The 23,480-nt window shown below is 42.2% G+C and overlaps 1 protein-coding gene across 5 annotated transcripts in view; it reads right to left on the bottom strand.

Annotated features, from left to right (window-relative positions):
• Positions 1-337: 337 nt before the first annotated feature.
• The window catches only part of unc5cb (unc-5 netrin receptor Cb), a 96,778-nt gene continuing 73,635 nt past the window's right edge, over positions 338-23,480 (bottom strand). For 4 of the 5 annotated variants that reach the window (XM_028980940.1, XM_028980944.1, XM_028980945.1 and 1 more), the window contains exons 8-17: positions 19,532-19,588; positions 15,383-15,574; positions 13,431-13,778; positions 10,756-10,843; positions 10,509-10,680; positions 5,617-5,850; positions 4,412-4,561; positions 3,384-3,548; positions 2,222-2,400; positions 338-1,788 (exon numbers count right to left, since the gene is read on the bottom strand). In XM_028980940.1, coding sequence (XP_028836773.1) covers positions 1,629-1,788; positions 2,222-2,400; positions 3,384-3,548; positions 4,412-4,561; positions 5,617-5,850; positions 10,509-10,680; positions 10,756-10,843; positions 13,431-13,778; positions 15,383-15,574; positions 19,532-19,588 — 1,745 coding nt within the window. In that variant the 3' untranslated portion in view covers positions 338-1,628. The remainder of the gene's footprint in view (positions 1,789-2,221; positions 2,401-3,383; positions 3,549-4,411; positions 4,562-5,616; positions 5,851-10,508; positions 10,681-10,755; positions 10,844-13,430; positions 13,779-15,382; positions 15,575-19,531; positions 19,589-23,480) is intronic. The other variant, XM_028980941.1, reaches the window with a different exon arrangement.

The following is a 23,480-nucleotide window of genomic DNA, read 5'->3' as shown; positions in this document are numbered from 1 at the left end:
ATAAAAACTTTGAACTAAGAAATTCAGTGACCTTGGTGGTGCTATATAGATATTATCAAATATTCATATATATCTATCATTGTTGTTATTTAATAGCTGATAAGCACAAACTGCCAAAGCATCGTCCTCCCAAATGCAGCATTTGCCTCTAGTTAATGTTTGGAAACAGGATGTTCAATCTGAAATTAATAAAATAATTAAGTACCATGCTTTTTACCTATATGTACACTGAACACTGTAACCACCATATTTCTCAGATCTGAGGTTTATGTTTTGATGTGATACAGTTTTTAATGCACCTTGATTCTTTAGCACCATATCAATAATCAACAAATCATTCATTGAAATGTGGGCTGCTTTTATTTATTTTATTTCCATCCATCCAAACATATGCATCTGAAGCTGAAATAAACACACTGCATCTTCCATAATTCAGTGTTGCATATAAATATAATTTATTACCTGATTTAAAAATTATTTTACAATTTGTACAGAAACTTCAGAGAGCAAATGCAGTTTTTTTTTTTTTAAATACCACAAACGTGCCATAAAATTATAAGAAACGTCCACGCTATAACTAGAACACCAGAACTGGGCTGACCTGTTGCGTTTGTACGTGAATTTGCAGATTTGCATAGCCAGTGATAGGAATGAGAACAACTTTAGATGAAATATGAATGAAACTTTCACCATCTGAAGCTGTCTCTCTGGCACATCAGAGCCCTGTGGTTGATGTGCTCATCAAATCTGTTTAATAACTAGGTATTTAAAAGCAACTCAAGACTCAAAAGGTAACCTGCTCTAATCCATTTGATGTATTTGCCTTCCCTCAGCTCTGCAGGTTTCAAAGATACATTTTGCCCTCTTCACAAAAACAAATAGTTCAGAAATCACACAAACTGGGCACCAAACACAATTAAGTATGTAATACTCAGTTTGTGGCAAATAATAAAATCACACCAAAATAAAAGTTAATTAACAGCAAATCCATGATAATAATCATACAGGCTTTACAATTTGAGTGCTGCTGGACGCATATTTACAGGCTGCCGGTTTGTTTTGCATACAGTACAGAGAGATTGGTGTTAATGAGAATATCCTGTAGGTGGCACTGTGGAGCAATGCAAACTGCCACAAAAGGTAGTTGACAATCTATAGAGAAGTAATTGTGTATAAATGTAGAAATAAAGGCATTATTATTAAGTTTTAAAAAATCTAAATGAATAATTCATATGAACATAATGTATAGGAAAAAAAATCAAGACTTAATTTATTTTCCCCAAAATATTAGGTGGTGGGCCTTCTCCTGTCTAATGAATGCCCTGTCTTTGGCCACACCTCCCTTATATGCCCCCCCTTTTTAGCCCAGACAGTCTCTGATTACCCTACATGTCCCAAAAGCTGGGGTAGGATGTCCAATATATGGACAACAGCTTTGTGCGTTTCCTAGGAAACTGTATTGAGAAATACAAACTGTGCCAGGAACAGTAAGAGGCTTAGAAAATCCATAAATCTTCATTTCCTATTTATCCCCACCAGAAAATTCCACCAATGCGAGCAGCAGTCATGTATGGCATCTTGAGCTGCTCTCCTCGCTGTTCAGCTTCCTTGTCTCCCAATGACAGGTGTCAGTGATCCATTGCCATTGCCACTAAGTTCTCGCTGCGGCCCATCTCCTCCAATACTGCTGCCAGGCGGGTTAAGTTACCGTCAGGAAAATGCTGTGCCTCCCACAGATCCAAAATGACGCCGGTCGGACTCGACTTGGTTGCAAAGTAGTTTAGATATCTGCAGCAAAAATGAGAGACGAACAAAAACATTCATTAATCCATTTTATTACATTTCACTGGAGAGCAGGAAGAGAGGGAGGCAGAACCAGGGAGAATCTATCTGTTCTGAGACTCCTATGCTCTGCTGTAGCTCAAGCTCCTGTTTTGGATGAGGCCACCCTGCTGGGATGTGAACTCAATAACTGAACACACTTTTTTTTCCCCTCACACAAGCGTAGAGAGAATAGAAGAGAGAGCGAAAAAGAGAGAGAGAAAAGCTCTGCTTTGGCACCCTAAAGCCTCCTCTCCGTTCCCTCTATTCGTCTGCCATGCTCTCGCTACAGTCATTCAAAAGGACGCGGGTCCCGTGACATGAATGACCGTGGTGTGGACTGGAGGCTGGAGGCCATCTGCTCCTCTCCCGTAGGCTGCTGCATGACTCTCCTGCTCACCTGTCCAGGTTGAGCTTGTGTGCCAGCATTCTCCAGTCGTTGCCGCGGCTCTGAGGTGCATCCAGGCTGCTGCACAGCTTCTGACGGATGGACAGAGGGATGCGGAACGCACCGGGACCCACAAGTGTGGTGATGTTGCTGGCTGGGTCCAGTAGGGATGTGTCGATGCACGGTGTGTCCTGCAGGGTGGAGAGAAGAAGAACAATTTACTGAGAAAGTAGCCAAGCAACTTTTAAACATTTTAAACTTAATTTAATTACAGAGATATCATTAGAATTCATGAAAGTTGCATATTTATGGTTGTTTGTGGTTTAGCCAGTAATAACGAAATTCCACCACAATGTCAGTGTCACTGTTGTGGTGATATCTGCTCCTTGGAAAAATAACTTATGGTTGAAAGGAGTAACAGTGTGCATAATAAATTCTTGGCGTGACATTCACAGCCACAGTCATGTTTTCTATAACATCTGTGTTCTGTTTAAGAGAATCTTTGCATGATTTCCCTTTTTCATAGAAGTGATAAATTAAACGTGTGACACAAATCTGTGACCCGAGGTACACCTTTGTGCTGCTGGGCCATATGAGGAAACCCAGCTGCATTCATCTTGGACCTCCCTGTTAAAGTTTTATAAATGTGCTTCATAAACACAACAGGGGCTGCCTGCGCCAGCACACAGAGCTGAAGGTCATGGCGGAGGCGCCAGAGCCCATAATTCACTTCATGACACGACGCACACCAGCCCTGCAGCTCACTGGCTGAGCCTCACGTGACGGCCCAAATGCCAGCAAGGACGTGGGGCTGGTGATGAGACGTGATGAAGGGACACTGTCTAGAGACACAACGCCACACAACACTCCCAAATGTGTTGGTCACAGGCTCAGATGACTGTGTCCCTTAGCAAGACCTTTTTCCCAGAGGACAGTCCCTGTTTTCACTCATCGAAACTCGTTACTGCAGTTAATGATTGAAAGCCACGAATGTAACTCTTGTACTTTATGTGTATCTATGTGTGTGTATATTCCTTCTTTTGGGTGGCGGTGATGTGTGTGTGTGTATGAGGTTCTTTCCTATTCGAGTCTATGCGACTCATGAAGAAAGTGAGAGTGTGTGTGGGGGCTTGTGTGATTCCCTGTGTGTGTGTGTATGTGCGTGGGCGTCTACCTCTGACAAGGTGGCGTTGAGCTGGAAGATCTGCCCCTCCCCCTCCACCTGCCGCACACACAGTTTGCAGCTGAGCTCGGTGGTGCAGGCGCTGAGGCGTTCCAGGGTGAAGGTGCAGTGGAGGTTCCTCTGAGTTCCGCCCCACACCTGCTGGAATGACAGCTCCTACAGACGTGGAGAGGACTGGGATTTACCACACGCCCCCCAAGCAGGTTTATCCCACAAACCACAACACCTCACAGCCACACGCAGCCGCCATTCCTGTCACACAGCCCAGCACTTAATTCAGGAGGTGGATAAGGTGTCACTTATGCCCATGGGCCACCATGACAAAAAAGTACAACAATGAATACGCTTTTTTGGCCGAGCTTTAACTAAACTCAATATAGGAGAGTATGGTTTTAATACATAAAAGTATATACATTTTAAATTCCCTTACTCAAACGTGAATACACAGTTTATATCATTCTATATATTTTTTAGTTTATATCATTCACAGTTTATATCATGTGGCTATAGTTTATATCATTCCAACCCAAGCCAGTGTTACATAAATCAGGCAATTTCAATGTCTAAAACTAACCCTATACAGTGTTGTACACTGTGCACTTATGATTAGTTGTGAATTAGGGTATGAAGTAAGAGGGGACAAAGGGTATCTTAAGACACTGTTAAGGTATTTCATTATTACAGCTTTCATATTTTAAACATGTGCCAAAAGCCTGATAAACGTAACTATATGTATGTTAATAGGTACACCAGCACCTTGGTACTCAAGCCTTCCTTACTTGTCCTCACTTACTGTGTGTATTCATAGTGTATAATACTCAATACTAAATATTATGATATGAATATTATTTTGCCTCCTGTTTGATCTAGTGAAATAGGCCTACTCCACTGTTCTTTTTAATGCTAGTCATAATGGTAGCACTGTACTAGGTTATACAAGGATCATGAATACCCTTGGCTGAAGTGCAAGTGATATGACCCTAGGGGTAGATATCTTGGTGCAGATGGGTGGTGGGTACCTGGTACTTGGCCAGCAGTTTGCTCTTCCAGTGTGTGTGAGGGATATCATGGACGGACAGGCGCAGGTTGTGGCTGCTGTCCTTAAAGGTCAGGGTCTTTGGTTCATCCAGCAGCTTCCCTCCCATCTGTTTCTCCATCTGTAGCGCCTCCTACAGGGAAAGAAGTGCGACACTCAGACTCCGACCGATAATCACTCCTACCCTGACAACCAGCCACAGTGCAAATCCCAGCGATTATAATCTCAGAGTTGACTGCAGGAAGTGCTGTTCAAGTCCAAATACAGAGCGAGGCTCAGCACTTCTCTTTCTCTGGTTGATATCTGCAGTATCTGCTCATGTCAGGTATTGGCCAGTAGCCCTTTCAGGCAACGCTAATCATTTTCCTCCTACAAATGAAGACAGCAGCTCATTATTGAAGGAAAAATGGCAACGGCCCTCATCTCTATCTCACAAAGATCGGCATGATGGGAAATTATATTCTAATGAATCCTCTCTGGTTCTTCTCTGTCTCTCTCATTCACAGCACACACACATACGCACTGATTGCCTCCTACTGCTCATCTGTGCTTCTCTGACACACAGACACAATCCCACACACAGAACCCTGCCCACACACTAACCTGCCTACACATATACTCACAGACACACACAACCCTGTTTACACATATATACACATACATGCACAAACACAAATCTAACTTTCCCACACAACCTTGCTACACACATCTTGATTCATATTACTTATCACATTTGGATTTCATTTCTCAAATCCACAAACCCGGAACTGAGCTCATAGCCTTTCAAAGTTCAGTCAACAGTTATGATATGTGTGTCTTCAGTCCCATTTGTGCTTTAACAGAACTTGACCAAATGGCCACATACATCCATCCTCTCATTCTCCACGCCCACTTATTCCAGTGGAGGGAACTGGAGCCCAGTAACAGAAGGAATAGAGAGAACCGGGGGCAGCCACACACTCACCCATACCTACACATCATACAGATAGGGTTGTGCATCACATATTAACCTAAATTGCATGCCTTTGGGAGAAGGCATGGAATTGGGAGAAACCCAATGCTTGGGAAACCCAATGCTTGGGAGAAACCCAGACAAGCAGACAAACCCAGATAAGAGATAAATTGCACACTTACAGCCCAGCACACTTTACCCAAAACAAGATCCATGCATCTTCCGACCTCACTCACCTTCAAGGCGTCTTGTGTGTCGTCGAGGCAGTAGACGCGGATGTTGTACTCCAGCGTGGAGCAGGTGACTGGGCCAAAGATGGCCAATTTCAGCCTCTTAGATGTGGCGACGCTGATGGACTGCCCCACCAGGCTGTAGGTGCCCAGGGTCTCTGTCAACACGTGGCAGGCTTCCTCATCCATTTGCACGTAGCAAGGGCTGGTGAAGTTCTCCTCACCAACCACCACCACGTCCTGAGCACATGAGCACACAGAGAGAGAACATCAGACTTTACAGCTCAAGTCTTTCAAGAGCCATTGGTGGCCTAACAGGGGCAGTGGTGGCCTAGCAGCCCCCTAATCAGGTTGTCATTGCCTCTCACTGAGGTGCCACTGAGAAAAGTACTGTCCTCACACATTGCTCCCCGGGCGCCTGTCATGACTTCCCACTGCTCACCAAGGGTGATAGTTAAAAGCAGAGGACACATTTCGTTGTGTCACCATGTGCTGTGCTGTGTATCACAATGACAATCACTTCACTTTCACTTTTTCAGTATGTGTATATGGGGTCACACCATTGCTCTATATTACTTTAAAAATACAGATTATAAAGCAAATGTGTATGTATTTATTACTGAAAAAATTCACTGAAGATCCTATTATAAAGATTAAGATAATAATATTAACAACAATGGTTATTCCTATAAACCACTTATGATCCCTGATATTGTTATCTGTGTGTTTGTATGTGTGTGTTACTGTGCACTTCTCTCCCCTGCATTATTATTTATAATCCACATGCTGGTCATTAATAACCTCCCATTAAGAGCAGGACAAAGGGAACCAAAGCGGTTGATTGTGGGGCGGCGGAGGGAAGGGCAATCATTAGCCTCGTTAGCTCATCCTGAGGGACGGGCGGTAGGAGACAGCGACTGTGACGAATTTAAACAGGGCAGAAACACAGCGCCGAGACTCGACAGAAACCAAACTTGTCTGCTTTTCACCTGCCTTTCACAGCAAACCTAAAGAAAAAGCACTTTTTTGACGCACATTAGTCAAGCCTGTGCTGCAGTGTTGTGTATAAATTGTCCTGGTGTGTTACTTCATGGGGGAAGAGTCTACACACAAGTCATTTTAATATGAAACCCGGCCTTGTCTGAAACACACATTGAATAAAAAAGCCCATCCTTCATCCCGTCCTGACGAAAATAAAAATATTTACCGAAGAGTGCGGTCTCTCTGAGAGTGCCTCATACCCCGTCACAACGAATCTATTCTTTGATGGAGCAACTTTGTGTGACGGTAGGCCGGTGGAGAAATATGTTAGTAGCCGCATGTGATCAGCCAGGGCTGAATATAAACTCATCTGCGGCCTCTGCACACATCTACCTGCCATCACTGGCGGATATTAGTGCAGCCGCGTGACAGCAGGGAGATATAATCTATAGTTATTTCTTAGTTTAAAGGCTCGACGGGTGTATTACGCTTTATTGGCTGCTCACAGGGAATCCATCACCGTCATGGAAACACAATGAGGCCCTCCATTATGACCTGTTTTCCACGTTCACCATCGATACGTCTCTTTCCGCAGTTAATGAGATCATGTGTGTTTTTGCAGATTTAAGCAGGTTCTGGCAGAGTGACGACGAATCCATCATCAGCAGCTACTGTATGTGTTTCCCTCTGAAAAGGTCCATTTTTTTTTTGTGTGTGTGCGAATTAAACAGGAGATCATGAGGTTCCAGGTTCAAAAGCTGGTACCCCCTGATGTTACCCATCTCATCCTCAAAGGGGTTTATGAAACTTGTTTGCAAGGCAGGCTGATAAAAAAGACAAAATTTATTTAAACAGCGTTAGAAAGCAGTAATTCTTCTCTTTACAAGACAGGCCGCTTGCCCCAGTATGGCATGGCAAAAGATTTTTCACATCTCTACATTCTTACCTAATGATAAATGCTATGGCTGATGAAGAGGTATACTACTGCATAGCATTACGTAACTCTTCCCACTGTGATGTGTAAGGACCAAGGCTGTGTTTAAGAGGCCAGTATTTCACAACAACATTGTATGAGGGTAAAGATATAAAGTTATCAAGTCAGTGTTGTCATCCTGAGTGTGTGCACCCGATGTGAATGTATAAATGTAGTCCTATTGTTTCTAGTCCTTGCCAGGTCATTGCATGGATGTCTGTCTGTGTACCTTGTCTTGTATTATGTGTTTTTGTTGAAAGTAAATCCCCTATCTTGTGAAGAGTCATGCAAACGTGTCATCTGTTCTTCCTGCTCTGTCTTGCCTCTGTGACAAAAGTGGTTAGTGACACATGTAATCTTAATCTGAGGGTTTATTTAATAATTGATACTAAAGTATATTTTGAATAAGATAAACCTACTATCCTGTTCATTGGTGTGTAATTATTTGTCACCCAAAACATAATTTTTGAAGGTGTTTGGCCATGTGATGTACTGATAGACGCAGGTGCTGATATGCGCAGGTAGCATGTCTGAGATCTGCCAATCAAAAGGCTCCTCTGATTTTAAACTCTGTTCATGACTAAAAAAAAAAAACGTTAACTATCTCAGATTGGCAGATGCTGCTTTAGGGTAAGTCTGAATTTCTTCACAGAACTCCAGACAGGCTGGAGGCTGATGAATGACCTTGGTGAAGATTTAGAACATTTTGAAAATCAGCAGGCAGCAGCAGGACCACAGTCTGAAGAACACAGGGATCCGATTGTGTTCTGTAAAACAGAAACGAATCCCACGTCTCCCATATTTTCTTGGACCGCCTTTAACTGGCCACAAGCCCCTCGCTACAGCATTTACTCTGTTAAACGGCTGAACACCGGCCAACAAGGCTTCATGTTTGATAAGATCAGACAAGGTCACAGACGGTTGCTAAGCAGCTTCAATGGAATCGCGGTCTGCGGGGATATGAGCGGGTGATCCCCAGCCCTGTCAAAAGAAAGGATCTGACAGCTGCTTGGAACGTCGGGATGAAATGAAGTTGATTTGTTTCAAATTGTTTCTAAGACAACCCACACACTGTGACCACAGCTTTTTCAGGCTGACACATAATGATCTATTGAAATAATTACATGTTTTAATGTTGTTTTTCAGGCTGAAGTGCTCCGGTTCTTCACTCTCTGCTCCAACACACCTGACCCACTGGTCCAAGGATCTGAGATTCAGCTAACCACAAACACACACACTGAGCACTGTGCGTAGGGAGAGGTGAGGCGTAAGTATTTGTGTGGGCGCTGCCACGTATCTGTGGAGCTGTTAATTAGAACTCATATCTGTTTGTGTGTACGTGTGTTTGCATGTGATCACAGTACATTTAAATGTATGGCATTTATCAGACAACATTATACAGAATGACTTACAATGAATATTTATAGGGAAATCTCCCTGGAGACACTCAGGTTAAGATTCTTGCTCACTTAATACACAATGGTAGTAAGTGGGGTTTGAACTTGTCACTTTGTGGTTTTCTGGTTCATAGGCCAGTTTGTTACCCACTAAGCTACTGCCAATACAAGGAGGATTTCATCTTCATTGTTGCTAACAACAGGACTCAATGTGTGTGTTGTGTTTTTTGGGGGGGAATCAAATGTCCCCCAAGGAAAAAACCTGATCAACAAAAAAAAAAATGGTTAATAAAAAGAGACTAAAGAATTTGATTTGGGTCACTGAGGTTAAGGGGTAGGGTTAGATTTGGAATTGTTGCATATGTTAAATACAGAAACAGATCCCCGCCAACATATAAAACCAACTTATGTGTGTGGCAAGACATTTATAAATCTGTAGTGTACACATGTCGTAGTGTAATTCAGGTACATTGAAAAAAATGCTGCTGGTTATTTGTAGAGTTGCTTCCTCCACTCAGAGTGACAATTTCATTCATTTACCAAACCTATTATATGTGCTGTTCTAAAATGCATTTGTGCCACACATACTGTCACATGGATAGTTCTCTCGCTCAGCTGTTCTCTCACTGACAGCTTTAGACTCCTCATTTCCTGCTAAGCGGTTATCTCTTCTGATTACTGTCTCTGTTGTCTCAATGCTGAACGATTTTATGAACTCAAACTGTTTGGAAGCCCAGTGGATATCCATGTATGGTCAAAGTAATAAACATATAGAGATAGTTCAGCTATAGCAGATACACAGTTTCTACCACAACAAAACATTGCAGGATTTTCGTTATATTTATGACTTTTGTCTCGATTCATTTTATGAAACTTGTGTTTTCGCAATTCCTTCCACGACAAAACATAAAGGATTCAACATTGAATCAAACTCTTGAACATCAGTTGATGTGATTGACTGTAAACTCTGGAGACATCTGATTGGCTACTTTTTGAAAAGAAAAAAAATAAAAAAAAACACATTTGTGAATCAAGCGCAATCAGGGAAGTTTAAAAAATCCACAAATATATGTAAAGGTATTCACAAAGAATTTGATTTGGGTCACTGAAGTTTTAAGGTATTCACTTAAAACTTCCCTTTAAGGGGAAGTTGAAGTTGATTGTAAATGCAGATTTCTTGGTTTGTGAATAAATGTAACTGCACTGACATTTGTGAATCATTTCTAGAAATGCATTTTTTTGGTGTTGAATGACTTACAATGAATATTTACAGGGAAATCTCCCTGGAGACACTCAGTTTAAGTTTCTTGCTCACTTACTTCACAATGGTAGTAAGTGGGTTACATTTATTTTGTAACTCATAAATTATATTTGTGAATCTTGTTGCATTTGTTGCGCAAACACAGTCCAGGCAGTTCATTGAGTATGGACTCATGTACAACTCACTCACTCACTCACTCACTCACTCACTCACTCTTAATCCACATCAGGGTTGCAGGTGTCATATATGAGAGAAGCTGGCTAAATACTTTAGATGCTTTACTCACCTCCCACTGGCCCTGCTGTGATTGGCTACGTAGCTGGATGAGCCAGTCCTCTGAGTTGGTGGTGTCCGCGCAGTGGTGCATGGTGATGATGACGGGCCGGGTCAGCAGTGCACCAGGAGGACCACAGCTGACCACTGGACTCAAGACTGTCTGACCGGCATCCACCAAAGGCCTGAGAACATAATGTGTCTGATAAGAAATTCTACATAAAAATATATGTGTGTGCGCGCATGTATGTGAATGGTACCTCATGCTGTCCTTTCTGTGCACCGTAACATACATCTCATACACACGACCCTGTGGAATGGCCCCTGCTGGCACCAGCAAACTCACACCTGCATGAAAACATGCATTCATTATGAAACATGCGTTTAGGGGTTAAGTGTTTAATGTCACACCCCCCTCTCTTAAGTAGTCCATTTCAATACGCAGACGGGGGAGAAGCTATAAGACCCGTGTCTGAATGAAGCACTAATCCAGTTATTACACACACACACACGTTGGTCCGAACTCTGCTCAATAGCAGATATGAAGAGCTGAAATGTCACAAAAACTCCTGCTGCTTAAGAACCAATCCAAAGGCATTCAGAAGATCCCTAAACCTCCACCCTCTCCTAAAGTCTTTCATGTGTACATGCACATCTTCACAACAGAGCTCAAAGCACAACGAAAAATGAACCAAACAGAGGCTGATGCATGATTGTTAACTGTTAAGATTGTTAGCCAATTGGATTTTTTCCTTCCTTTTATCCTCCAGCCATGCCATATTAATATTTATTTAGCATTGAACACTGCAATATTTGTATACTGTGCAATATCATTATCACTGTCAAACATCCACCACTCACTACATGTTCATCATTACTGTGAATAATTTGAAAACAAGGTGCAATAATCTAATGTGCAATACTGTGCAATCCACACACACTGTATACAAAGCCTTACTCAGTTATTTCTTCTTCCCATATGTATATAGCATTGTCACTTGTCACTTTGTAATTCCTGATTTATTGTATTTTGTATTGTATTTCTGTACTTTTTTCTTCTTGTACTTTTTCCTACATTTATGTCTGTACTGAAGGAGTTGCTTTTAATCTCATTGTACACGTGTATAGTGACAATAAATGGTATTCTAGTCATTCTACAACCAGAATAACCAGCCAAGGGAATTTAAATCGGAATACTCAAGAGATTTTTAGCAGCCATACAATAACACAACCTTAGAATAAAGTGAGATTAAACATTTAAGTTTGTTGGTTCTCACTCTGTCATGAAAAGATATGCAAGAACATGAACCTCTTGAAATGTCATCCTGTGTTCTCATTAGATGTAGCTTTTTTTTGCTGATGATCACATTCACACATTGCAGACTGACCATCCATCAACAGCATCAAAATGGATACAGTGCATCTGAAAAGTATTCACAGCACATCACTTTTTCCACATTTTGTTGTGTTTCAGCCTTATTTCAGAATTCCACACACAACATCCCATAATGACAATGTGTAAAACAATTACTTGAGGTTTTGCCAAAAGTATTAAAAATAAAAAAAATAAAAAGCACATGTACATAAGTACACAGCCTTTGCCATGAAGCTCAAAATTGAGCTCTGGTGCATCCTGTTCCCCCTGATCATCCTTGAGATGTTTCTGCAGCTTAATTGGAATCCACCTGTGGACAAAACAGTTGTTTGAAAGGTACACACCATCTATATAAGGTCCCACAGTTCCCAGTGCTGTCCGGCCGACTAAACTGAGCGATCGGGAGAGAAGGACCCTCCTCTTAGGGTGCTCACCAAGAACCCAATGGTCACTCTGTCAGAGCTCCAGAGGTCTTTGCAGCAATCCACCAATCAATCTGGCCTGTATGGTAGAGTGGCCTGACGGAAGTCACAACTAGGTAAAAGGCACATGGCAGCCTGCTTGGAGTTTCCCAAAAGGCACCTGAGGGAGTCTGAGACCATGAGGAACAAATTTCTCTGGTCTGGGGAGACAAAGATTGAACTCTTTATGTGAATGCCAGGTTTCATGTTTGGAGGAAACCAGTCACCGCTCATCACCAGGCCAATACCATCTTTACACTGAAGCATGGTGGTGGCAGCATCATGCTGTGGGGATGTTTTTCATCTGCAGAAACTGGGAGACTAGTCAGGATAGTGGGAAAGATGATTGCTGCAATGTACAGAGACATTCTGGATAAAATCCTGGTCCAGAGTGCTCTTGGCTACACCGATGCTTCCCATCCAACCTGATAGAGCTTGAGAGGTGCTGCAAAGAGGAATTGGCCAAACTGCCCAAGGATAGGTGCGCCAAGCTTGACGCTGTAATTGCTCCAAAAGATGCATCGACAAAGTATTGAGCAAAGGCTGCGAATACTTATGTACATGTCCTTTCTCAATTATTATTTTTTTTTTTATAAATTTCCCAAAACCTCAAGTAAACATTTTAATATTGACATTATGGGTTACATTTACATTTACAGCATTTATCAGACGCCCTATCCAGAGCGAATTACAATCAGTAGTTACAGGGACAGTCTCCCTGGAGCAAATTAAAGTTAAGTGTCTTGCTCAGGGACACAATGGGAGTAAGTGGGATGGTTCACAGGCGAGTGTCTTACACACTAGACTACTACCACCTACTTGTTGTTGTGTGTAGAATTCTGTTGTTGTGTGTAGAATTCTGAGGGAAAATAAATTTAAAAATGTGGAAAAAGTGATGCTCTGTGAATAATGCACTGTAGATGGATGTCAGTCACACTTGCACCAACAAGTTCCTGTGTCTGTCTCTATAGTCTTTATGGCCGAGTTGACCTGTAACCGTGTGCATGGTTCAAACCGCTAACATTCTCGTGTTTTGGGGCTCTTTGCCAGAACCTAAACACCAGAAATTCTGTCCTCTCATTTGATGAAAAGATCTCACCTGAGTTGGGGACAATGAGGTGACCTCCAAGGGCATTAAAGGAGCCGTATGCGCTGCAGGATGGGTCACCCGAGCGCATCAGGGTTTGGGTGCGCCGACTGATGGTGTCACTGTCGATCAAGGCATGGGGCAGTTTGGGTGACAGTTTGGAGGATAAATCAGACAGATCGTCCTGTGGGGTGACCAGTCCGGATGAATTGTACACCTTTATCTTCAGGTTGGGCAGTGGGTCAAGCAGTGGGGAGTTGGTCATGGGGATTTTGTCGGCCACGTCATGCAGAGCATAAACCGGGCTGCGGTACTTTGCTGCAGCAGAGGTGAGGTCAGGGGGCACAGTCAAGAGGTCAGCTGGGGAGAGAAAGAGATAGAAAAAATGTGAGAAATAACAGTAAGTACTAAACTCATTTATTGCTGACACAACTTGGGGTTTTTGGGGTTACTAGGCTACAAGGGGCCATGCTAAATAAAACATGAGCAAGTTCAAAACATTAGTCCATAACAGGGATTTCGCTGAGTGGTGTTGCTTTTCATGATGAAAAAGTTGGGAATTTGCTGACCTCCTTTTAATGACTCACGCACTTTAATCACCCAAGAAAACCTTTCTGGATGCTGAATTAATGCAATTACCAGCAATATAAAATGCTGTTCATTTTATGGTCCCAGTCATTACTACTTGTATGCACTAATAAATTTGTAACCTTTCCTCATTTCTGAGCACTGATCCCATTCTGATGATGTGGCTTAGCTCATTGCATAATGAGAACTGATGATAGCCACACACTGCTGGATCAGTACATTTCATTTAGTGTCTTCTGTGTTCAAATGTGTCCTCTGCATTTAACTCATTACCTTAGTGAGCAGTGGGCAGCCATGAAAGGCACCCGGGGAGCAATGTGTGGCACCTCAGTGGCACCTTTCCGATTACGGGTCTGAATCTTTAGCCTATAGGCCAACACTGTCCCATTTAAGTGACAAAATAAGATTATAAGATTTTGGTGCAGAAAAAGATATGAGATTCAAATCCTCATTTTATGTATGATGGGTGTGTGTATGTAATCATGCTCATCACTGCACAGTTGCGGACCGGAGAGGAGCAGCGAAACCTCAGCGCACTCACACAGGGAGCAGATGGCCTCCACATTAATGAGGCAATGCGCTCAGGTATGGCGTGAATATTCATGAAACTGCTGAGTGGGTGTGGCAGCCCTGCTGAGACACCTCCGCCCGCCCACCTCCTCATGTCCTCCTCTTCCTCCGGAGTTCTCAGTCACCCGAGCCAATTTACCCTGCTGACTGCTGATTACCTCTCCTCTCTGCAGAGTCAGTGTTAAGTGCATCTCGTCTCCATGTCGGTGCACCAGCAGATAAATGGTTGAAAGCTTTTGCCTCCATAGCAACCTCAGGTGGAGTAGGTGTTAAGTGCAGCGAGTCGTTAGCACTGGATGAGGCCTCTGGTTAATATACTGGAGTGTGGAGGGGCCTTTAAAGTGTACAGATATATTCAGCATACTCTCAAACACACACACACAGACACATACTATTGTAGTGGCACCTTTTTCGCTGCCTTTTTTATTAATCAAACAGAACCAAATTCAGCACCCCTCCCCCTATACCCAGTCCCCCACTGCACATATCTAATTAACACTGACCACCCTGCACGTGCAGGAGTAATTACACCCTGCCGAGGCCCACAGACTACCTTCATATCTGACTGACACACAATGTAATACAGAAACACCAGGCAGCCCCCCACACCGATCTCAGCAATAAAATTCTCATAGATATGCCTTTTCAGTCATAAACCAGATGAATTCTCCATCCCGATCACGCACAGACATGTCCTGACGTCCATTAATCTGAAACTCACAGCGTGATCGGCAGACTTGGCACAATAGCTGGATGTTGGGAAAATAAAGACCACATGTAAGACCCCCACCTGTCCCCCTACTTACCTGTCCGAGCTGTTTTGATGTTAACAGGCTGGAAGCCGCCGTTGAGTCCAGAAGAGTCCATGATGTCTGAGTCAAAGTCACGGTGGTTCTTCCGATATACGAAGAGCGCCACGATGACGGAGATGACCAGGCACATGATGACAGCGATGACGATGCCCACATACAGCGCTACACCGTCTGTGCTGGGTGCAGCTGGGGGCACAGGAGAGGGAATATATCAACAGGTGATACCCTCACCACCTACAGGCAGAATTCATCTCTCTGATTGATAGACGTTTATTAAGGCCATGTCACATCCTGTCACATTAAGATCCTATCTGGTTGCAAATATCCAGTTTCCGACATGGTTGGATATTAATATTAGCAGGACTTCATTACACTGCAGTGTGTATGAATGGAGTTTCCTGACCAAAAAGCTCCAGTTCAATGCTGCCAGTTTTTGCTTTTGAACAACAATATGGTTTTGAAATACATTATATTACATATATTAACAATATATTGTAAGTATATATTACCTGCAGTCATGTATGTTACCACAGTGCCACAGATGGGTGAAAAAAGTAAAGCGAAGGCCTAAATCAATAAGGCCTATGGGATACGTTAGACTGTCAACTCTCAGCCACTATCACTTGACTTGGTCTTCATACCTATGTAGTACAAAGACTGGAGAATTTGTGACAACTTATCACCATGTTACTGTTGGAGATAAGCGGAGCCTGGATGCCCTGAAATGGACATAGGGGTGCTCCACATCTTGCACGATTTTCATTGTCTTGTTGTTCCTGACAATCAGAATCCACTGTGCAATGCTTACACTTTATGTGGCCTTATCCTTAAATCTGCTACCTGACAGCATTATGACAAGACCAACAAACCACAGACCAACAGGTTCATCCTGTGCATCTAAAAAAGTCAGATGTTTGCTTGAGGTGAGCCAGCGAAGGTGTGCTTTTCACATCTCCACACATCTAAATGGCAAAACATTGATTAAAGATGTCAACATACAATACAGCAAATGCCAGCCCACGGTTCTATGAAAAATGTGTTGTGTAGCTTCAAATTACTGCTCCGTGTGTCTGAATGCATGCCATTCGTCTTTCTCCCACCATTACTTTGTACCCTGATAGGATCTGGAAAAAGCTCCAGTTTCACACTTCTTATTTCATCTCCCTCACACTCTTCCTTTGCAACATTTCCAGCTGGAAAAAAGTCCCTGTGATTATGAGGCACAGTGACTGCTTTATGCAAAAATGTGACAAGCTATCATTAGAAGCAGCACTAGGTCACCTGGCTTCAGTCTGTGCTTTGACAGCTCATGAAAGGTGCACGGCTGCAGGCCGTGGGCAGAACTGCTCCTTTAAGGAGCCATGTGGCTAATGTGACTACTCCTCAAACTAAAAAAAAAACTCATAAAGAGCCCATATTTGATTTCAAAGTGCAGATTAAATGAACAGAGGTAACCTGCTGTTTGGGAGTTCACATCTCTGATTCACAGGCAGCCAGGAGGAACTGAGCACAGTTGGAGTGGAGTGGAGATGACCAGGAGCAGAAAAGAAACTACAAGAGCTGCTTTTTTTATGTGAAACGCTGCTCTTCACTGCCCTGTCTGTAGATGGCAGTACCCGCCACGAGCTTGTATTTTCTCTCAGAAAAAATGTTCAATGAAAAGTCAAAGTATTTGAGATTCAGAATTATTTCTTCATCACTTTAAGAATATGTGTATGCAAGTCACATGTTTTTTCAATAGGATGAAGATCAGTATTCAAGTACAGAGATGAAGTGCTCTTTGGATGAGATGCAGCTGGGATAACATGGATCATCCCGCTTTGTAAAAGAGCCATGCAGCTCAAATTCGCACCGTCCTTGTGCCAACCTTCGGAATTCCATTTACAAACAATAAATTAAGATTCAGGCCTTTTTCCAAATTATTTCCACTTCATATCACTTTTTATAATATTAAATAAAAAAAAGTGAATTTGTAATTAATTTAGCAATTAAAGGGAAAAAAAAAAATTTATACAATATTTAAATGGTCCAATGTTTGTATTAATGAAGGGCCTTTAATTCGTGAGAGTGTTACAGGCCATTGTTCCGCTGCTCGAAAGGCAGAACAGGGTAGAGGTCGTCTTCAAGGAAGGAACATCAGGTTCTCCCTCCAGCCCACGACTGCAGTTGCTTTAAAGGCAGAACCAATCAGTGGCACCATCAGGCCTCCTGAGCTGCTGAGAGTTTAATCAGAGCGACGCAGGGGATTCATCCCCCGAATGCAGGCTTCAGTATACCCGCCCTGACCTCTTCAACTCTACTAGAGAGAGAGAGAGACTGCCAAATCCCAGCACCCCTCTGAACGAGACTCTCAGAGAGACGTGATGGGGTTGTCAGTAGGAGCTACTAGATAATCTGGAAGAGTAGAAACTTGGCAGTGCTGGTGTGTCCCGGTGGGTGCAGGAGGGACTGATCCTATTGATCGCTCAATGATCTGAATAAGCTGAATAAGACAGGGCTCATGGGAGACAGGTCTGATGAGAACCAGACAGATACATGATGAAATCAGTCACAACTTCTTAAAATCAAGATGATTATTCAGCAGGAATCTTGTGGTAAGTGAATACCCCTCCCTCACCCCCCTCCCTTTCCAAATTTACAGTCAGGTGACAGTACCTATCTCCAAAATGATACTGTCAGTGCACTGAAAAAAGAAAATAAATGGCAGACTACAAAGGGTTGTGGTGAGCATAAATAAAATCGCCTGCAAGTGCCTGTGATTTGATTCAACCACAATCAAATTGCTTATAAGTGTTCAATTACATACATCGCCAATAAATGTGATTGACCAATAATACAGGGTGGTAGTAGCCTAGTGGGTAACACACTCGCCTATGAACCAGAAGACCCAGGTTCAAATCCCACTTACTACCATTGTGTCCTTGAGCAAGACACTTAACCCTAAGTTGCTCCAGGGAGACTGTCCCTGTGAATACTGATTGTAAGTCGCTCTGGATAAGGGCGTCTGATAAATGATGTAAATGTAGTGTAAATGATTCTAATTTCGAATTTTCTCATTTATAGTAGACGTAGCCTGTGTGGAGAGTTCATGCCTGTTTCTGTTCTGTTCTGTAAAACTATATCAGGTAATTTGTAAAACTTTGCATTTAACTGTTTGTGTTACCTGAAATATATAATTAACCAATACTACATTAATTGTGGTAAAATTTATTCATGAATATATTCAATATATTCAATGTTGGGGTCACTGGTCACAAACCATACGGAGAATTGGCTGACAGAGTGTAAAGAGTGAGTTGCTTAGCCAGTGCTGTATTTCATCCAAATGAATCATTTAACCCTACAATCTGCACTATCCCAGCACACAAAATAAAAGTCAAAGTGTGTGTGTGACATGGCACAGTGTTTCTCAGTCCTTGGCCTAGAGTGGTTCCTGACAGTTTTATTTCCAGTCCTACCATATCTAGGCTCAGGAGTTTCTCAAAAGCTTCATAATAAATGTGGTGGGGTTTAAGCAGGGTTTGGTTGGGATGACGACATTTTGGTGGGGGAACTGGATTTAGGACTGGTCTAACATGCATCTTACGTTAAAGCCGGTCATCGGTGCCATTAGCTAATCTCAAACACATGAAATGCATTCTGCACAAACACAACAGGCCTCTCTGGGCCGCAGTCTGCACACATCTTATCAGCCTTCGACCTGTCTGCAGCCCCCGAAAATACGCGAGGAGGGCGCTCGGTCTGCGGGAGAGCAGATGAAAGTCCAGTGATACAATCTAAATATGCTTCCTCTGCGAGGCTCCCTGTAGTTGTTTAACACACACCCCGCCTCAGGCGCACAATCCGCCATGCATCCTTTGAAGATAAAGTCCAGCAGTTTCTGGGCTGGGCATTAAAATGTATCACGCAGATTAATAGACTTTGAACAAGTGTAGGTTGGAAAATGTCTGGTGTTAGTGCGCAGAGTGGCATTTCGGACGCCCTCCGGTCAGCCTGTGTTCATAGATGTGCAGAGGAGACAGTGTGTAGGTCAAACCATGGTAAAAAAAAAAAAAAAAAAGACGTGGGTACATTAAAGAGCTAATACAGAAAGGAACAGAGATGATAAAGGGAAACAGAGGAATGCAACAAAAAAGAACTCACATGGAAATCCAAAAGGACTGGTGTCTTTAGGCTCAGAGGACGTCTGATACAGAGAACCTTGGAGATGGAGTAGTGAAAATAAATGAAAATATGGTACAAAACAAAATCAAACATGGCAACAAAAGACACAAGTGATGACCACAAAAGAAAATTCCTTCTCTCTGTGTCCCTTTCAAACTCTAATGATGGTGCAAACAGGGACGCTGTGTGTTTGCATGCATTATGTGTCATTAGGTCTAATGATGGGTTTACTGTGATAAACAGCCTCTCAGAACTTCCGTCTGTGTTGGAAAAATACAGTCAGATCAGGCTACAACTGAAGATCACAGATAAAGTGACAAACTGTTAACTGAATAAAGTGACTCAAACTCTTGCAGAGGATTGAATTGGGCTGAAACCCACACACATTTTCACCAATAACATCCAGACCCGAGTCACTGGGGCTATAAGCACAAAGGAGACTCTGTGAAAAGGCAGACAGGTGATACACAGATGACAGGTGGATCGATAGTGTGATGAATGGGTTGTGTGTGTACATGTGTGTAGTTGTGTGTCAGTGTAAACAGACATGAGAGACCGGGACAGATAGATGGGGACAGAAAGAGAAAAGTAAGAGAAAAGTCAATAAAGTTCTTGTTTTACTGGGTTCTCATTGCATATCATACAGAAAAGACAGTCTGAGATGAATAAGAAAATTAAAGAGGGAACCTACGTATTTGTAAATCTGCAGGGTTTTTTTGTAACTTGCACAAAATTGGCCTTTTCCACTGAAAAATATATAGACTTATATGTGAGAACATTTAGCCTGCAACCTTGAGTCAGACTGTATTGCTTTGACAATCTCTGATGGCTACTGGGTTTAGAAGACCATTTACTCTCCAGAGCAATTCTTCACATAATCAGCTTGTAGCTCTGTCCTCAAGCATCTGACATCAAGTTTAACATTTCCCTCAATTATAAGTACACATGAATCATAAATGAAAAATTTATCTTGACTGTAGGGTTTTCAAAAAACAACATACTAATACATTTTTTAATATACAAGAATTTTTAATACGAAGCACAAAGGAAGGGAAATTAAACTAAATCATTCAAATATTCAACTTTTTTTGGCTGTCCTAAGAAAACGTTTGTAAACTACTTTCAGATCCTCAGAGTCTTAACCAGTTGAAGTTTTTTTTACAGATCATGAGGGCAAACACATAGAAACTACTTAATTATATTACAGGAAAAGTTATCTGAAGGACCCCTGACTGCTCCCCTCACCAAGAGGACAAGTGCTGGGGTACAGACCGCCAGCCTCCACAACCACATCAGAGCAAATCGACTTGCCCCCTTTATTCATGTCTGCTCTGGCCTTTGTGCAGATCAATAAGTCGAGAAAATGTCATCTGTCTCTGAGTTGAGCTAGCAAAGCTCTCAAAAGCAACATCATAACAGAGTAAGACAGGAGAAACAGAAGAGTCACACAGGTCAAATGGATTTAAGTGAATCCACAGATAAAAGAGGGCAGATAAATCAGGAACACAGTGAAAAACCTTGAAACCAGCAAACATCCAAAAACTGTTTGCAGGCTGGCAGAGTTAGTGCTCATTTAAGTTAAATATTAACAGAGGATTTGCTCAGATTAGCTGAATGAAGCATTAGAAGATTAGAAGATGCATAACACACATACCTTTTCTTCCCATTAAAAAGGCAGATAAATATACAAATAGGATGTTTTCGATTTACTAGAGAACAGTAAATCAAGAGAACGTTTGATTTTCCAATCAAAATGTGGAGTACAGCGTCAGCACCCCATTACTGAACATGCAGGGCTGAGATTTAATGCGATAAAGACTTGGCTCACTGAGGGCACACTCGCTCCTGTCTCAACCAAGTTGTCACTGAACATATTCAACATGATCATATATCGAGGGGGAAAGTGCTGATTTGAAGTTCCTGCTCTCAGTGGTGGAACCTAGCAGGTAAGGAAGCGGGCTTGCAGGTTCGAATGCCTTGTGAGCAAAGTACCGTCCCCACAAACTGCTCCGGGGGCCTTTCATGGCTGCCCACTGCTCACTAAGGGCTAAACGCAGAGGACACATTTCTTTGTGTTCACCGTGTGCTGTGATTCATGTGTATCACAAAGACAAAAACAATCACTTTCACTTCATTTTGCCCACCGTGTTCATGTTAAAGAGAGGGTTGGCATGCAGGGTTCACAGTTTCAGTTTCATTATTGGTTTACGCTCCATAAAATATTGTTGCTCCTGTTTACATAGATGGGCTGACATCAAACTATAATAGCCCGGATCATATACTTTCCTACACAGATGTTTGTGTTCCAGAATATGACTGCGTTTTAACAATCAAAAACAATAAAATTGATGTCCTTTAGCACCTGTTTGGTATAATTAATTGATCATGTGCCTGCATATAATACCCTTATTATATTATATATAAATCCCTGAATTTGTGTATGTGAAAAAAACTTGGATTATCGAGCCATTCTCACTAGAAGAAGTACTTTTAGGTGATCTTGAAAACGTCCTTGCATTTCTCATCTGAACCCCAATGTCTTCTAAACGACCATTAGGACTGCTAGAAACACTGTGGCGTAATAACAGTGGAGGCTTTGGAGCCTCACGAGTTCATATATCATGCGTTAACACATTCCCAACGATTTGCGCAATAACGTGAGCTTTTAGATAATGTGGATTTCTCCTAAATGCCCAGTGAAATGGTCATTAGCACGGACACAAGTGGCTTCACCCTTTTAGCTGAGAGGCAAAAATCAATCAGAGGGAGAGAAGGTGAATCAGTCCAACTGGAGGCTTTAAATTCACCGCAAACTGGACATCAATTTGTCAGCAAACTAATGCTTCCAACAAAACATTTCACAAAAAGGAGGGAGGCTCTCACTGGGAAGAGAAAGATAAACTGATCTGCAAGATTTCCTGCTGCAAGTTTAACAACAACAAAAAAACGACTATTGTGTTAACGATTAATTTTTTTTTTTCCTGGTGTTTGCAGAGGTTTCAATGTCCCTGTGTTATCATGTCACTAACATGTATGTGACTTATATTATAGGTCGTAATTTCACATGTGAAATTTTCCTCATCCTCTAAACAGATATATCTTTATATAGAAGCACAAGCAATAAATATCCTTCACACAAAATATCAAAGGGTTCTTAGTTTTAATTTACATTTCAATTTACTTTTGTAAAATATTTCACACAGTTTGATTAAAATAAATAGTTTTACATTTATATGCATTACAGTATTTTGCATGTTTATTTATTTATGTTTATTTCTTTATTTATCTGCAGTGTAGGATTTAATTAGATAAGGATCAAGATCTTTGTAGGCTGTCTCAAATAAAGTTCAGAATATGTCACACTGATTTCGGTATGTTATACATATTCAGCCATATTGTGTGGCCTCTGTAAATTGCATACACTAGCAAACTTTAGTTGGGCTAAATTGAGAGTGGAAGATTTAAACAAACAGTGGACCATCAAACTGAAGAGCAACCTGTCCCGCAGACACACACACATATTCTCATAATCTGAGTGTGATTGTCACATGTGATACACAGTAGCACAGCACACAATGCACACAGTGAAATTTGGCATTTAACCCATCACCCTGAGTGAGCAGTGGGCAGCCATGACAGGCGCCCGGGGAGCAGTGTGTGGGGATGGTGCTTTGCTTAGTGGCACCTCAGTTGCACCTTTGGCGGATCGGGATTCGAACTGGCAACCTTCGAACTGGCCACTTCCTTAACCGCTAGGCCACCACTGCCCGTGCATTAACTGCAATGCGTATGCATAACTATAATAAGAGATTCTAAGCCTGAAACTATCACATCCCATACAGAACAAAGCCACTCTGGATATCAGATATTTGTTATGCACCAAGATAAGAACAACAAGTGCAAGAAAACACACACACACACACACACA

The sequence above is a fragment of the Denticeps clupeoides genome, chromosome 5 (assembly GCF_900700375.1).
Source record: "Denticeps clupeoides chromosome 5, fDenClu1.1, whole genome shotgun sequence".
In the NCBI taxonomy this organism is placed as follows: Eukaryota; Metazoa; Chordata; class Actinopteri; order Clupeiformes; family Denticipitidae; genus Denticeps; species Denticeps clupeoides.
This window is presented reverse-complemented; position numbering and strand designations above follow the sequence as displayed.